Source organism: Mauremys mutica, chromosome 2, assembly GCF_020497125.1.
Source record: "Mauremys mutica isolate MM-2020 ecotype Southern chromosome 2, ASM2049712v1, whole genome shotgun sequence".
NCBI lineage: Eukaryota > Metazoa > Chordata > Testudines > Geoemydidae > Mauremys > Mauremys mutica.
The window spans coordinates 247,605,659-247,623,841 of record NC_059073.1 but is presented as its reverse complement, the minus strand read 5'-3'; the positions used below and the strand labels follow the sequence as shown (position 1 = coordinate 247,623,841).

At 41.3% G+C, this 18,183-nt stretch overlaps 1 protein-coding gene across 4 annotated transcripts in view; it reads left to right on the top strand.

The window, feature by feature from the left end:
• DYNC1I1 (dynein cytoplasmic 1 intermediate chain 1) overlaps positions 1-18,183 on the top strand; it is a 241,604-nt gene that overhangs the window by 169,951 nt on the left and 53,470 nt on the right. For all 4 annotated transcript variants that reach the window (XM_045004527.1, XM_045004526.1, XM_045004524.1 and 1 more), the window contains one exon: positions 16,683-16,829. In XM_045004527.1, the coding sequence (XP_044860462.1) occupies positions 16,683-16,829 (147 nt within the window). The remainder of the gene's footprint in view (positions 1-16,682; positions 16,830-18,183) is intronic.

The window sequence follows — 18,183 nt, the reverse complement described above, 5'->3', positions numbered from 1 at the left end:
AGAACAAGTTGACGAAAGCTCAGTCCAGATGGAAGTGATACTGGTAGCTATGGAGAAGGTGTGGCAGGAGGCATGTGTTTTCATTATTCAGGGGGTAAGTTCACCCATTGTCAGTGAAGTTCACAGTTTAGGGGTACTTTCGGACCCCTGACTGCTCTTGGTTTTGCAAGAAATAGCAGTGGTTAGAAGTGTTGTTTTGTATCTGAATCTGGCCAGAAGGTTTCAGCCTTACTTCTGACCTGACCCTGCCACAGTTATGAATGCCTTTGTGGCCTGCAGATTTATTGCAAGGTGTTCTACATAAGGCTACTCTTGAAGTCCACTGGGCCTGGGAATAACATGCACTGCTCAACAGTTTTAGCTATAAAGAACATCATATAATTGTTCTCTAAAGTCTGTGCAGGTTCCCAATTTATTTCTGGCATCACTTAAAGACTTTGTTTTTCACCTATGAAGAGCTACATGGTTTGGTTCATGGCTGCCATAGTCCTATTATCAAAAAAAAGGAGGAGTCCTTGTGGCACCTTAGAGACTAACAAATTTATTTGGGCATAAGCTTTCGTGGGCTAGAACTCACTTCATCAGATGTATGAAGTAAATAATACAGGAGCATAAATACATGAAAGGATGGGGGTGCTTTACCAAGTGTTAGGTCAGTCTAAGATAAATCAATTAACAGCAAGATACCAAGGGAGGAAAAATAACTTTTGAAGTGGTAAGAGAGTGGCCCATTACAGACAGTTGACAAGAAGGTGTGAGTAACAGTAGAGAGAAATTAGTATTGGGGAAATTAAGTTTAGGTTTTGTAATGACCCAACCACTCCCAGTCTTTATTCAGGCCTAATCTGATGGTATCTAGTTTGCAAATTAATTCCACTTCTGCAACTTCATGTTGGAGTCTATTTTTGAAGTTTTTTTGTTTTTGAAGTTTTAAAACCTAAGTTTAGCCCATGAAAGCTTATGCCCAAATAAATTTGTTAATCTCTAAGGTGCCACAAGGACTCATAATTGTTTTTGTTTGTTTGTTTGTTTGTTTGTTCGTTTTTTGCTGATACAGACTAACACGGCTACCATGGAAACTATAGTCCTATTGTGTCAGCTGAGATCAGTTAGTGCTTCTGTTAACCATCACTCTGAGTATGGAATTTGCTACTCCTGTTGGTCTGATAAAGCCCAGTTCTGTTAGCTTTTGGGGGACTAGTGTTAAGTGGGCATCTGTTTACTCAAGCTTTTGTCCAGGAAGGAGATGGCGGAATACTTTAGGAGAGTGTCAAATGAGCTCATTCAGTTGCCAGTGATCAACAACATGTTATACACCTCTACCCCGATATAACGCGACCCGATATAACATGAATTCGGATATAACGTGGTAAAGCAGCACTCCGGGGGGACGGGGCTGCACACTCTGGTGGATCAAAGCAAGTTCGATATAACGCGGTTTCACCTATAACACAGTAAGATTTTTTGGCTCCCAAGGACAGCGTTCTATCTGGGCAGAGGTGTATTTATTTGTGCACCCAGAGACTTAGGGCCCAATCCAACTCCTATTGAAGTCAAAGGGAACGTTTCAATTGACTTCAGTGTATTTTGGATCAGGCTTTTCCTAAAGGTTACAATGAGCCAGATTTTTAAAATAAAATACTTTTAAAAATCTGGTTCATTCTATAGAAAATGTCTGAAGAGCTATATTTTCAAAGTGGCCCCAACCTGGCCTCCATTTGTGCCTATGCAACTTTGGATATGCACTTCTCAAGCACTGGTCCATTACTAGATGGAAATGGTAGAATTATCAATAAACATGCAGAAAAGGCAGAAGTGTTCAATAAATATTTCTGTTCTGTATTTGGGGGAAAACAGATGATACAGTCTCATCATATGGTGGTGATAACATTTTTTTCCCACTCCACTTGTATGGCTGGAGGATGTTAAACAGAAGATATTAAAGTCAGACATTTCAAAATCAGCAGGTCCAGACAACTTGCATCCAAGAGTTTTTAAAAAGCTGGTTGAGGAGCTCACTTGACCATTAATGTTGATTTTCAATAAGTCTTGGAACACTGGGGAAGTTCCAGAAAAGTGGAAAAAAGCTAATGCTCCAGTTTTTAAAAAGGGTTAACAGGATGACCCGCATAATTATAGGCCTGTCAGCCTGACATCAATCCTGGGCAAGATAATGGAGCGGCTGATATGGGACTCAATTAATAAAGAATTAAAGGAGGGTAATGTAATTAATGCAAATCAACATGGGTTTGTGGAAAATATATCCTGTCAAACTAACTTGATATCTTGTTTTGATGAGATTATAAATTTGGTTGATAAAGGTAATATATTGACATAATATACTCATACTTCTGTAAGGTGTTTGACTTGGTACCACATGACATTTTGATTAAAAAGCTAGAATGATATCAAATTTACATGGCGCACATTAAATGGATTAAAAAGCTGGCTAACTGATAGGTCTCAAAATGGAATTGTAAACAGGGAGTAGTCATAGAGCAGGTAAGTTTCCAGTGGGGTCCAACAGGGATCAGTTCTTGGCCCTAGGCTATTTAACATTTTTATCAAAAACTTGGAATAAAACATAAAATCATCACTGATAAAGTTTGCAGATGACAAAAAATTGGGGGAGTGATAAATATTGAAGAGGACAGGTCACTGATTGAGAGTTACCTAGATTGCTTGGTAAAATGGATGCAAGCAAACAATATACATTTTAATAAGGCTAAATGTAAATGTATACATCTAGAAATGTGGTGTGTAAGTCATACTTACAGATTGGGGGACTCTATCCTGGGAAGCAGTGACTCTGAAAAAGATTTGGGGGGCATGGTGGATAATCAGCTTAACACGAGCTCCCAATGTGTCACTGTGGCCAAAAAGCCTAGTGTGATACTGAGATGTATAAACAGGGGATGTGAGTAATAGCAGTAGTTTTACCTCTATTTTTGGCATTGGTATGACTTCTGCTGGAATACTGTGCCCAGTTCTGGTGCCTGCAATTCAAGAACCATCTTGATAAATAATAGAGGGTTCAGAGAAGAGCCACAACAATGATTAAAGGATTAGAAAACCTGCTTTACAGTGATTGATTTAAATAGTTCAATCTATTTAGCTTAACAAAGACGTTAAGGACTTGATTACAGTCTGTAAGTAACTACATGGGAAATATTTAATATTTAATATCTAATAATGGGCTCTTCAATCTAGCAGAGAAAAGTATAACATGATCCAATGGCTGGAAGTTGAAGCTAGATAAATTCAGATTAGAAATAACATGTAAATTAACTGTTGGAACAAGTGATTGTGATGGATTCTCCATCACTGATCATTTTTAAATCAAGATTGGATGTTTTCGTAAAAGATCTGCTTTAGGAATTATTGGGGGGAAATTCCATGCCCTGGGTTATAGAGGAGGTCAGACTAATGATGATTCCTTTTAGCCTTGGAATCTTTGAATCTCACTGACTCTTTAGTTTCCAATGCATAAAATGTTCCTATCACTAAGTCTTTGGTGAATAAACAAATCTGACAGTGAACAGGTTTGACCAAAGTCAACTAGCTTGAACTCCTTCCCTTTCTGTACAAATGGGTGCTGCTCACATTCTGTAAATTCTATCACCTGCAGGCACAGGTAGTTCACAAATAATGCAAGTATGACTTTGAGCATGCACAGGAGGCCCCTTTTGAAAAGTTGTCCAAAAATAAAGATACTGTATCTTTTAGAACACTTTTGGCACTCAGTACAGTATATTCTGTGGTGTTTGAAAAAGAGAGTTGTAGAGGTAATGGAAGAGAATAACTAAGGTACCTATTTAATCTTGTATCGTCAGCTTTTACTTATATTAAAATATATTCACTACATAAATCAGGGACTGCACATAAGGATGAAAATAGATATAATTTTCAAGTCTTAGTGGAAGTAGCATTTTTGAATGTGAGATTGATTTAAGGATATTTTGCTACAGTATTTGTCAGTGGTTTTAATCAAACTGGCCCTGAAATTCTGCACCAGACCTTGTCTTTAAGCAGCTATGGTGAGTAGAAAAAAACAAAGAATTTTCATATTTCTTTATGACCTGTTGGGAATGAAGAGTAAAGCATTTCAAATAGAGCTATAAAGTCAAACTTAAGATCTTTTGTTTCAGTTCAGTTATGGGCCCTTTGTGAATTATTGCAGACAATTCTTTATAATTTATCACACTGATTTCCTTAACTTGGACGAAGCCCAAACACAACTGAGGTAACATGCAGATTGAATTACTGCTTACTTAAAAGGAGGGTGGTCCCACCAGAGTAGAATGGGGTTCATTGACAGGCTGAGGACCTTCCTTTTTAGCTACCTGTGTTGTACTTAACCCTTTAACATTAGAAGCCCAGTTCAATAAAATGTGTAATGACAAAAATGTTGAGTGTAGCATTATTTTACCTGCACATGAAAAGAGCTGTACACATCTTCTCTGGCAAACTGTTTAGAGAAATTCAAAGGTAAGATGCACATCTCCCTGTGAATTGAAATGCAGTTGGTGTCAATGCTTTTTGGCATAGCTGAGTCCCCGGCTGCTGACAGCCATGTTGCTTTAAAAAAGATATTTGTTTAATTTGTATTGATCTAGGAACAGCCTTGCACAGGTATTTAGGTTTACAAAACTCCCACTAGATGCCTGTCTGCATCTTCAGGCACTGAAATACTTTGGTAAAGCTGGCTTCTCACTGGCAATTAGACAATGTACAGTAGGGTTGGGAGAAGAGGACGGGCTGCTGCTTTGGATGATTTATGTTGCAGCTCCTTTAGTATTGTGTTTTTAAATTGTGTCACTGGTGCCCAGAGCTTTGGATGGGCACCTATTGGTCTGGAGCTGCTTTGTTTTAAATCAAAATGAATACATAAATGGATCAATTTGTATCAGAGACTATAAATACTTTATCTGCTTGTTTTAGTGCGACAGTCATAAAGTGATCATTAAAACATTTTGTTTACATATTTAACATATTTTTAATGGCCAGTATTGAAGCAGGTCGGAAGTAGGTTGATATTCTCTTACACTGGATCCCCATACTGCCAATGACATAAAATTGATGTCACGTTTTACCAAAATAGCCACTGCCAGCAGCAGACTCAGAACTGTCAATGGAAAACTAAATACACTGGTTTGCCATATACCATGTGCAACCCTCCCCATTTCTAAAGGGTTGTTCAATGTGTAAGTCAGCAGCAAATGTTGCCCACTCTTTTCAAAAGTGTTTCTGTTTATTCAGGGTACAAATTGCTTCTAAGTGTCTGACTTTTCTTATCAATGGGCTGAGTAAATGCTATGAATTATTTTATTTTATTATGGTAGTGCATAGAGACCTCAATTGAGGGACTATTGAGCGAGACAGTTTATAGGCAGATAGAGTTAGAGAGTCCCTGTCCCAAAGAATTTACAATCTAAAGTTTCAATCCCACAAATACCAAGGCATGTGCTTAACTTCGTCATTTGAGGAGTCCCATTTACAGAATTATGGACTACTTAAAAAGCTAAACAAAGGAAGTGTTATCTTCCTCCTTTAACAAATAGGGAACCGTGGCACAGGGAGATTAAGGGCTCGATCCTGAGCACACATGTCCTGATTAGTTAAAACTCTTAAGCTAATGCTTAACATTAAGCACTTCAATAGCCTCGTGGGCTTTAAGCACAGTCTCCAATTAAGTAAGGTGCAAAACACACTTGCCTTGATGTATTATGCTTAAAAGAAGTTCTCATTATTATTTCTCAATGCTTCTCAAACTAACAATCTCAGAATGATGTTCAGAAAAGACTGCATGCTTACAGTTGTTTCATTATTTCGTAGCTTTGGTTTATGAAGTTGAATACCATTAAGGAATGTATTTTTAAAAGAGATAAAGCTCAGGTTCCCTTTTCGCAGGAGCAGTTTGTGGGCGTAGATCTGACATGTTCCTTTAACTACATGGTTTGCACCTGCAGACACAGAGCTTAAGGTGCAAAACCTAATATTTGTGCCCTTAGTTGAATTTATAGGTATAAAAACTGATGCTTTTTTTAAAACGTGGCCACTGTGCTCAAATACAGCTGCAATACAATACTCTTGGATGCCAGATCTGTTGCATACCTGCCTTGTAAACCTCTCTTGAGAAGCAGCTAAGTTTCCTGACGTGCTGTTTGCCTCCTTTTTAAGGACTTAGTACTTTTTCAATAAAAATAAATTTAATTTGAGGCTACATTTCAAGTCAGTTGGTCTGATGGTAGAAATGGAGCAGTACCAGCTTTGGATTTAGAGCAGTCGTGTGGCTGAGTCTCTTGATGTAGCTTTTATGTGGTTGGGTGAGACATTCTTAGAAACCCCAAACATTTTTGAAGATCCTAAACTGGAGACATTCACAATGCTTCCTCCCTTTTTGCCATTAATCCTTCATGTTTTAGCAAGCACTGAAGTTAATGCAACCTACACTCTTTCCTGTCAAATTGGGCCCCCTCCTTCCTTTTTTCTCTTGAATAAAGCAGTCTGTTCCTTCCAGTCCATACTCTTGTAAATCAAAGGGATAGATGTCAACACACGCCATACCCAAGTATAAACTTCCCTTTTTTAATTAAATGGGATTCTGACCTTTGGTTTGAAGAAGTGTTTGTTTTTTAAAAAAAATATGTGAAGGATATCAGCTGCTTTTATTTAGTTTTTAGTAAAATCTGAATTTCCTCTGATTCCACAAATAATTGTGCAAAATCCTTTTAGATGCCATTTCACAGTTCCTTACAGGGAGATGGAGGCAGGGCCAGCTCCAGGCACCAGCGAAGGAAGCAGGTGCCTGGGGCGGCCAATAGAAAGGGGCGGCAGTTCATCTGTTGCTGGGGTGGCATGTCTGGGTTGGCGGTGGTGGCACTTTGGTGGCAGCTCAATCGGGTTTTTCTTTTTTTTCTTTTTTCTTTTTCGCCACTTGGGGTGGCAAAAAAGCTGGAGCAGGCCCCGGGTGGAGGTGGGGAAATGTAGAGAGTCTTTGCATTAAAGGCTTCCACAACCTAAGAATCAGCACTTTCAAGTACACATCACAGCACGAAGACTCTTTTGTATAGGGTGAAATTTTTCTTGCTTGTCTCTTTGGTTACGTTTTCAGAACTATTTGAGAAAACTGACCACACAGCTATTGCTGCCTCTTCTGCCCTTTGCTCAGCATGGTACAATAACTGATTATGTAGTCTTGAAGCAAACTGCCCTCTCTCCCCCCATCAATTGGTCCATCACATCTTCTTTTGAGACTGGAGACTTTCCAGTATCTTTCTAGCTTATACTATCCAAGCATTTTTATTATTTGTTAAGAGCCAAGTGTGTTTTGAGGAAGAAACCACCTTGCTCAGCTCCAGTCTCAATCCTGCACCATTAAAGTCAATGGAGGTTTTCCATTGAATTCAGCGGGCATAATTGCTCATCTTAATTAATTAGCCTCTTAGAGTTGGTAGGGCAACTCCCACCTTTTCATGTTCTCTGTATGTGTATATATATATATCTCCTTACTATATGTTCCATTCGATGCAATCCGAAAACTTATGCTCAAATAAATGTGTTAGTCTCTAAGGTGCCACAAGCACTCCTGTTCTTTTTATCAAGAGGAGGGTGGTTCAGTTTCATATTACAAAGCAACACAGGCATTTTAAGGAAAGTGAGGACCACAGATAAACTACCCAAGGCTTGTCTGTTAGTTTATAGCAGGGGTAGGCAACCTATGGCATGCGTGCCAAAGGCAGCACGTGAGCTGATTTTCAGTGGCACTCACACTGCCCGGGTCCTGGCCACCGTTCCGGGGGGCTCTGCGTTTTAATTTAATTTTAAATTAAACTTCTTAAACATTTTATAAACCTTATTTACTTTACATACAACAATAGTTTAGTTATATATTATAGACTTATAGAAAGAGACAGTCTAAAAACGTTAAAATGTATTACTGGCACGCGAAACCTTATATTAGAGTGAATAAATGAAGACTCGGCACCCCACTTCTGAAAGGTTGCCGACCCCTGGTTTATAGCAAGCTAGAGTGTGAATTTACAGTGTACTAGCTCAGGGGTTCTCAACCTTTTTCTTTCTGAGCCTGCCCCCCCCCCATATGCTATAAAAACTCCACGGCCCACCTGTGCCACAAAAACTGTTTTTCTCCATATGAAAGCCAGGGCCAGTATTAAGGGGTAGCAAGCAGGGCAATTACCCAGGGCCCCACGAAGTTAAGTTGCTCAGGCTTCAGCTTCATCCCTGGGTGTTGAGGCTCGGGGTCCCAGGTTGCAGGCTGGCTGGGTCAGGCTTTGGCTTTCTGCCCTGGGCCCTAGTGAATCTAACACTGGCCATGCATGGCAGACCCGCCCAAAACCTGCTCGTGGCCCCCCACGGACTGCTAGTTGAGAACCACTGTACTAGCTACTTCACACTAACTGCCAATGTGGAGACTCGTAGTGTGTGATGAGTGCTTTGGTGCACGTTAGCCAAATGTGCAGTATGGGTGTCCATATGGCAAGTTACTCTGGAGTAGCTCGCATGCTGTAAATTCACACACGAGCTTGCTGCACACTAACTTCCTCATGTAGACACGCCTGTGGTCTTCCCGGGCATGGCTTTTGGTAGGTGTGTTGTTGAATGCTAAGGGGAGAAATCTCCTCTTGTAGCCACAGTTCATATCTTGTCTTTTCTGCATGTGTACCTTGTGCAGGACTTCTGTTGATCACAAAGTGAATTCTATGATTGAGAAATTCTAGACCTCCTGTTTTCTAATACAAGAACAAGGGGACATCCAGCAAAATTGAAAGAAAGCAAATTCCAAACCTAGGAAAGATGAGACTCTTCCACATAATGCAGAATTATCCTGTGGAACTCACTGCCACAAGATGGCATTGAAGCCAAGAGCTTTGTAGGATTAAAAAAGGGCTTAGTGTCATGACTGGGCTTTGGGAAGTCAGGCCTGCTGGACAGAACAGTGTCAGTCAGAGGCCAGGAGCATCACTAAAGGCCAGAGCTGGAGTCAGAAACCAGGAGTTGGAGCCCAGGGATAGAAGTCCAAGACCAAGCTGAGTGGCAGGTCCATCACTACAGCTGTCAGAGGAGCCCACCTTATAGTATAGATGCTTCCTGAAACTTCTCCTGGGTTTAAATAGGGTGCCTGGACCAATAGGGGACGACAAGAGAAGCTGTAAGTTTGGCCTTCTGAGGAGGTATTTCCTGTGGTATTTATCTCCACAGTATCTATGGTTGCCAAGTAATAGTGTGGAGGTGGTGGCTGCCTGACTGACACCTCACAGATCCAGGTTCCTGCCCCATCTCTGCAGAATCTGACACTTAAACATTTATATGGATAACGTAAATATCCAGAATAATAATAGTTGATATTAAAAATAAGTAAGAGGCATGAAAGGGAAACAGCTTCTCATGCTTCTAGCTATTAAGGTTTAGGAGAAACTTTTTCTAGGGGAAGATTATCCCATAATTGCCTACTCTGAGCTTCTTGCACCGTCCTCTGAAGCATCTGTTGGTGACTAGATGAATCACTGATCTGATCAGATCTTGCTATGTTGCTTTTCAATCCTTGGTCCTTTAATACAGGGAGAGGTTGGGAGAAGGATTTTATTTGGTATCTGGGTTGGTGGGTATTTTGTTTATAGACAGCCTTTGTTGCCTACCTTGAAGGTCCAAATGTGTCTATAGTATCCCTTCATTAGCCATAGAAGAGTGTTCATTTCACTGGGTCTCAAGCAAGGAATAGGATTCACCTCCTCAAGCATACAGTATACTTGCATATGACATGCAATACATGACATGCATCTTGGGCTCTGTAGCACTCCTTTGTTATTCATTTTGTGTCCTGGTACTGTCTTTTGTGGAATTACCTTCAGGATGGTACCTAGCGGCACATGAGTTGGGACTGAAGCTTCCCCTGGGGGAGGCTAGCTCTCTGTCCCACCTCTTCCACCCATGTCCCCCCCCGACTCTACCCCAGGCCCTGCCTCCTGCTCTGCCCGAGGCCCCACTCAGCCCGCGGGGACGAGGGGTGAGGAGGGATGTGTGATTGGCAGGCAGGAAGGTCTTGCAGAGGCGGGGGGGGGGGTGAGGAGGGATGTGGCAGGTGGAGGGAGTCTCACGGGGAGAGGGGTGGAGGAGAGGAGGGATGTGACAAGTGGTGGGGACCTCTGGGGAGGGTGGGGGTGGAGTGGAGGAGAGGAGGGACTTACCAGGCAGCAGCAGGTGGTGGGGGCCTTGGGGAAGGGGCAGAACAGTGAAGGGAAGAAGCAGTGCACAGGTGGGGCCACAACAGCCCAGGTGTCTGGTGGCAGGGTGACGGCTGCACCAGGGGAAGCTTAGCCTCCCCTGACCCCCATGTACAGGCAGTAATGCCCATTCACATATGCACGTCTACACTAGATAGACTTCAGAGGTTTCCTAGGTGCCTGCTGCAATATAATCTGGCTTCTTGGCAGATAGAAATGCCTGTGAACTCCTTATATCCCTTCTGATCACTCATGAAATATTCTTTTGGGGCCCATCAGATGTCATCAAATGTAGGCACCTGGCACCAGCATGGGTGCTGCTTTAGGGGAATGATTTCCTGCACAAGAGACCTCGCAAAATACAGTCACGGCAGTCCATTTAAAGTCATTATTATTTAGCACTCATGTCTGAGTGAAATTGTTCAACTGGTGGTTGGGCACAGTGCCATCTGAATATATGGACATGAGCGTAGACAGCCAGTCTCTATGGCCCTATGCACATCTGATGTGGGTACCGAGGTCAGGCTTCCCAGTCAGGAAAATCCAAATGACTGTCTGTCCTGAGCATCTGTGGTTCAGGGAATATGCCATCACTAATCCAAAACTGGGCTGCATTAATTTTCTAAAATAAAAAACAGCTTTGCCAGCCACTTAAAGAGAGTCGTGGGCCTGTGTAAATTGAGTGCAGTGGTGTGGAGTTAGGAGAGAAAGGCATCTGAACAAAGTTGCCACTCCGGTTGTCTCTGTAGCATTCCCTCCGTGTCCAGGGTAAAATAGGTGCCAGGGTGTGGCACCTTGCTCCCTTAGTCCGCAGTTATCGAAAGGTGTGTGTAACTTTTTGTCTGAATGGAGCCTGCACTTTGCTGTGACTACAGTACAACCATATCATGTTTTATTTCTTAAATTAAGTTTCCCACAATGCTCTTGATGTTTATAGCCTCAGGCCAAAGTTTTAAAACTTTGTGAGCAAATGTACTAGTTTGTTCTAACCAGTGCCTGCAGCCTCCAGTTCAGCTGTGCGATTCTCTAACCCCAGTGAAGCCTGGGCTAACTGGAACCCTCAAATCTAGCAATGGTGAGAGCGGTCCACCCTCTTTTATGTGAGAGAACAGGCATGATGGAATGCAAGTCAGGTAGCAGCACCACTCGGGGGCCTAGCAGCAAGGTTCATCTTGGAGATACGGACGGGAACCTAAAGTACAAGTCACAAAACCCAATAGCAGTGGTTTGGAACCAATAGAAGACCCACTAATATCCAGAAAGCAAAAACCAGTAGATTGCATATTTGTGTACATTTTTGAAAATTTGCACATGAAAATTTGAGAGCGCAGGATAGAAGATGGAGTGAAGGGGAAGAGGAACTCCAGCATGGTTTTGAAAAAATAACCCTCACCTCATCACAGCATTTCCTTATTTTAAAAAAGTAACCCTCTCTCCTACAGATTTCATACTGGGCACTCCATTATTCAACACCCACTTGCCTGCAGTCAGATCTAAGTTCAGATCTGAATGTTTTGGCTCAAATCTCAGGCTATGGGGACTGAAGGTATTGGTCAAGAAAACATGGTTGTAGTTTGTAAGTGGTATGTCTCTCTCTCTCTCTCTCTCTGACCCTTCACCATAATATGTAGGTACTATATGCATACGGTAAATTGTCCACATTACATTCTCTGCAAAACTCTCCATCCTTCCCTCCTATTATCTACTCTCTAGAATTGGGTACAAAAAAAAATAAGAAAAACTACTTTGCATAAATAAATTCAGAAATAGACAGTCTACGACAATTCAACTTCCATCCTTTTAAACGGCAGACTTCTGGGTGGAGCAAAATGGGTTCAGTTTTCCTGTCTGTAACTGTTTTCAGACACAAGTTAAATTGTCTTTCTCTCGTGCTTGTGAGAGGAATGAATATATGTAAAATGATAGGAATGCATAGTATGCATAGTATGGCTATGCATCCTCGGGAACCAAGTAAATCAGAAAATAAGGGTATTTGCATAGACCCCCCAAAAAGTTTAAATAAAGCCTCACAGATCTATTTATGGCGGGGAAATAATGTGAAATCTGTTCTACTTCATTTCCAGCACCCAGGAATTGAAAAATATGCCAAAGCTGAATCCTGTATTATTTTAGCCCATAAATGGCTGCCTAAGACATTAAATAATCTATTGAAAATGTAAGAAAAATAATAGACCCAGCAAACATTTCTATGTACTATGCCCCTTTCTTGGCCACTAAACGTCAGCTAAATGTGTTGTCAAGTGACACATAAGATCAGGCACAATCTAGAGCACACGCCATAGCCATAAAGTGTGTATGAGTGTGTACACATGACTTGCCCTTCAGTTCATTGACATTCATGCCACAATATTTTGCAGTCTGTAGTGCTCTCTGTGGGTACATAATCTATTGATGGCACAGGTTCCAGCACAGGATTTACACAATGTTTAGCCTTTATATTATTGTTACAGAGTAGTTTTTAGAAAACATTGTCTGAAATAGTCCAGTGTAGAACAATCTTTTGTAGTCTTTTGTAATTTGTTGTGTCTTTGGTCTTCCAGTTCTTCCAATAATATTAGCCCTATTTGGAACAATGTTCTGTGTTCATTCAGATAACTCAGTTGGCCATTCTTGGTTTGGCAGCCAGAATAAGGCACCTTGAACATCATGCTCTATATTTATATTTAGTCTCAGACATGAAGGTATTATCTTTAGTTTCGGTAGGTTTTGTGGCAGTCCTATCAGATCTTCTGGCCTGCACTGGGTCAGGAATGGGTGATGATTCAGTTCATGACACTGAACCAACTGCATTTGCTGTTATAGCAACAATGTCTCATCCTAGTGATAGCATTCATTAGGTTGCTGGAGGCCCTGACCACTTGTGGTCACTAATGTTCCACTGCACTTTGAGTGAGTGTAGAGTTAATCCCAATAACCTAATTTGTGTAATTTTGGCAACCTAAATTCTTCCATCAGTGGGAGCTCAGTATGGTATTCTCCTCGCCTTCCTGCCCTAAAATTTTGTGTGGTGATGTAACTAGCTGCTGTATTCATCAACAAGAGGTGGCTCAGTGGTTGCTGAAACTTACTTCATTGAAATGTTGGGATGCTCCATTGGTTAATGTTGAGAAGGTGCTTAGAGATTCTCAGTTGAAAGATATTGCAGAAGCACAACAAATGGTTAATTATTATTGTTTATTATTTTAATACTGACCATGAGATGGTTCCTGCTCCTTTGAAGTCAATGGCAAAACTCTCACTGACTTCAGTGAGAGCAAGATCAGGCCCCAAGTATTTGAGTCTGGAAGCAAGATACACCCTGGAGCCAGAGGAGAATCAGTGGGAATGATTTCTTCTGCTCTGCTCAAGCACAGGGTTGCTCAAATTGTCAGGGGACCTGCTTGCAGCTCTCTCCTATTAAGGCTAAGAAATGAACCCTTTGTTTTTAAAATAGCTAAATGAAGGCAGCCCTTACTCATGTGGGTACTCCCATTGACTTCAGGGAAACAATCATCTTATTAAGTACAGTAGAATGGGGTCCTTAAGTTGGTCAAGTCTAATATTTGAAAGGATTTTCCCTTCAATGGAAAAATATTACTGACATAATTAAAAGGACATGAACATTTCATCAGCTGAAAAATGTGAGTTACTTTGGAAGGATGTGTAAAACTAGAAGCAATGTTTTTTTTTCTAAGTCAGAATCATAGCAAAGGGTTATTTTCAAACTTTATGAAAAACACACTTTGGCAGTTTATATCTTCACCATCCAAATGTATTCTGGGATTCTGGATTCAAAAACATTCTAACCGTGAAAACACAACATTTAAAAATACACCGTCTGCATGGTTTCTCTGCCTCGCTTCAGCATCTCCAAGCTTGTTTCAGACAAACTAAGAACTTTGTTGTGGAATGACTGTTTGAATTTAGGTTTCTTAAAATATAAGTGTAGCCTTACACCCATTGTGGGTGTATATCCAGCGGTTCAACCAGATTATTTTAGAATCATCTGGCTATTTCACTGCATGTCAGAAGATCTGTCTTCTTAGTTATAAAGTATGTGATGGGTTGATTAAAACAACTCACAAAGCCATTAAATGAACAGATATAATGTAAAATGTGTGATGTAGGGTTCTGTTAATTATAACGTCTGGGGGATCTGTGAAAGTTGCATGGCAACTGAATCATACTTGATTTTTAAATGCATCATGATGCTGTAGTACTACGAATATTTTTATATAAAGTTATATGCCTAAGAGTCCTTTTTGAAATTGACGAAATCTTCATTCTTGATGCTGTAACTGACCATAAAATAATTGTGCTCCCTGCACAGCTGGAAGTGAGCTAAAACAGGCAAGCATAACAGTGTAGAACCACATGAAAGCTTTAGTGGAGAAGGAAAGGGGTCAGGGAGGTCAGGGAGAACACCCATGAGAACTAGGGAGAAGGAGATAGTGTTAGACTGTTCCACTGTGTTGGAGACGGCTAGGTCAAATGTATAGGATTGGCCATCCCTACAATATATTATAATTCACTTCATTTCTATTGAATTTTTTTAGAGCCACGTTATATAGCTTTATAGAATATAAATTGGATATATCAGTGTTAGTTCAGTAGAAACTGTTTAATTGGGACAGCTCGGATTATTCTATTTCATCCCAATTATGGCTATCCAGAGTTGTTATAGTTAATGATAAACATTTTGGAAGGTTTATTACACCTCATGCTTCAGGTTTTAAGCCAATATCTTAGTATTAGAGACCAGGATGAGACCTAATTTGAAAGACAAGTTATGCCACATTTGCCTACAGTGAAGTTCTGACACCTTCCTCTGAAGCATCTGGTGCTGGCCACTGTCAAAGACAGGCCACTGGACTGGTGGGACCATGGGTCTGACCCAGTATGGCAATTCCTATTTCTCTAATTATGCAACCAACTTGTTTAAACAAAGTTTACCTTAATATTGGCAGCTCAGTTCATGCAACTGAAGCATGATAATTTATGTACATTTAATTGCTGAATACAATGGATTAATTTATCATTTAAAATATCTAACCAATTTAAAATATCTAACCATTAAAATATAACAGATACGTGTGTTACTGGTAATTTCCCAGTTGCCATTAGCGTGAAACAGTCTGAAAGTAAAAGAAAATAATTGTGACCATTAACTGTCATATTGACACTCTAATGATAACCAACTGATCAGTTAGGCTAAAATTTGTCCCCATGGGTTGTCTGAGGAAAGTGACATTTGCATCTTTTTTTGCAAACCGAGTCTTTACTTGTATAGGAATTCTCAGAAAATTAAATGGTGGTAATAACTTTTGTTTTCCAATTTCCATAAAATGGAGGCCATGTACCCAGAATCAGAGACATCAGAAATGGAACATAGTTCCTTAAGGAGAGAATAATGGATGCTTTGTTTTACACAAATGAGGAGAGCAGGGACTGCTCCCTGGTAGACTTGAGGCTGCACATTATTCTGGAGAGGACAGAGAGGAAGTAATGCCATAGCCATGTCCCCAACTTCACAGTGCCTTGCAGAGCAGCATATCAGGTAGTTTGGGAGGTACCACATCTTGGTTCCACACCCCCTCAGCTACAGCCCAATAGTAAATCCAGCCCTCAGTAAATTAAAGAATATTGCTCCTGCAAGACCAAGTGACAGTGGTAGGGAAAGTGAGCCCTTTTGCAACTCAGAAGGGACCACCTTGGCCCCAAAACTTGTGTATTGTATAACATATTTGTTGATCCAATAAAGAGGTATTGTCTGACTTACTGTGTTCCCCAGGGCTATAGCTAGACGTCCCCCCAGATGAGGAAAGGATTGGGGATATCCACTCTCTCACAAACGTACCCCAGAATCTTTTGCCTTGCTTTAAAGTAATCCACTGAGGAGAGTGCCACAGGAGCCAGTGGCAAGGATAAACATATTGAGGGGCAGACAAGTGAGAGCCTGATTCTTCCTGTGGGGGAGTGAGGGGAGGCAGGAGTCTCTTGGAGGGGGGTGGTACAAGAGGGATCCAGGATTTCCCTGGTGGGTTGCCAGGGGGACAAGGATCTCCCTGCTGGGTGCAAGGCAAATGAAAATATTAGGTTTTATTTTATTTTTTTAAAGAAGTCCAGGGAGGCACTTTCCCATCATCATCTCACATATGGTATCTTAGGTGGTGGTTTCTCATCACCAGTGCCTAAAGCCTGCCCTGTTGTTCACTTTTTCTCTAGGACCAATGGGACTACAAATATTGGGGCCATTCTTGCATTCTTTGCAAGGGTCCCTTTGACTTCACTGGAAGTCCTGGGTGCGCAGGGAATTCAGGATCAGGACTGCACTCCTGAGAGTATTGATTATAACATGCTTCTTAAGGAACAGAAAGGCAGATGACTGACAATTGAACTGACCCCTCTACTTCATTCTCTACCCTGTTTTTGCTCTAGTCCTCTGTGATGTCTGTCTGCTTTGCACGTTTTCACCCCAACCTGGTTGTTGGTGGAACATACTCTGGCCAAATTGTCCTGTGGGATAATCGCAGTCACAGGAGGACTCCAGTTCAGCGTACACCCCTGTCTGCTGCTGCTCACACGGTAAGGCTCAATGTCATTGCAAAGAAACATTCAATAGAGAAGTGCAGATCTCTTAGCCTGAGCTATCTCTACAATGTTGTATTTTTTGTTACATGCAAGAAAATAAGAGAATGGATTTTAAGGGAGGGGAGGGGAATGGATGGGAAACAGACTAGGTGACAGCTTCCTGCACGTGCTCAAAGGGTGATGGATGGCCCGTGGTTGGGTGTTTAGGAAGTCTCCTCACAGTGCATGACCAAACATGGGCATCTCACAACAATGGTCCAGTGCTGTGAGGAGTGCAGGGACAAGTTGCTGCTGATGCCCACCTGGGGAATAAGTCTCCAGAAAGGGATATGGATAAGGCAGAGTTCATGATTCCTCCCCGCACCCCTTCTGTACTGGTCCATGAATTGGAGCCAGCACACTGTAGGAGCAATCTACACTCGTAATGAGGATGAAGTTAATTGCATACACACACACACACCAAGCAGCTGTGCAGTCATTGTGGGGTGGTGCAGGGCAGGGCAGTAGCTTAAATGCCTGATTTAGCCCCAACTGGGGAGGGATTGTTCTGGGGACGTAAAGGAGAACAACCAGGAATAATGGGATGAATTTTAGCAAAGGGTATGTAGGCTGAACATCAGGAAAATTTCTTAATGATGTGATCTTTTAGGCTGCGGAATAAACTTCCAATAGGCGATTACCTGAAATATAAAGAAACTGAACTGGACGAAGGAAGAAAAATATCCTGTGCTGGCAGGGGGATAGATCCGATGACCTAGTAGATCTTTTCCAACTCTCACTTCTGTGATTCTCTGATCATACCTTTGTAATTTGCTGTTCAAGTTTCAGCCTTTAGTTTGTTGTGACAATGTAATCCCTGGGGTTAAAAGTCGGCATCTAACAATCGTTAAACATAATTTAGTGCCAAAAATTCACTCTGGCACAAATACGATGACTGCCTTGCCATTTATGTTAGAAATGGCAGGTATGCAATTATTGGGGGTTGGAAAAGGGAAAAGAATATAGTTCTCCAAATTTCTGCCATCAGCAGTTTTGTCTGACTCCAATGCCCCAGTTATGCTGTGGATCCCAGCTGCACCATTACTTTGAATTTCCCTAACGTTTGTGTCCTTTTTGTCAATAGTAACGGGGGCAGAGGGGCTAACATTGCTCAAACTTCATGGAAGAAAACACTGTGCCTTGAAGTGGTGATTTAGTAACATGGGAGACCAGAAAACTAGAGGCTGGAAACTGTAAATATAATTGAAAATGGAGTGATTGGGGTCCAAAACCTAGTGAAGAGGAAAAAATTACTGGGAAGGTTTGTTCTTCCCTTGTGCTCAATAAAATTTTTAGACAAAATTCTATC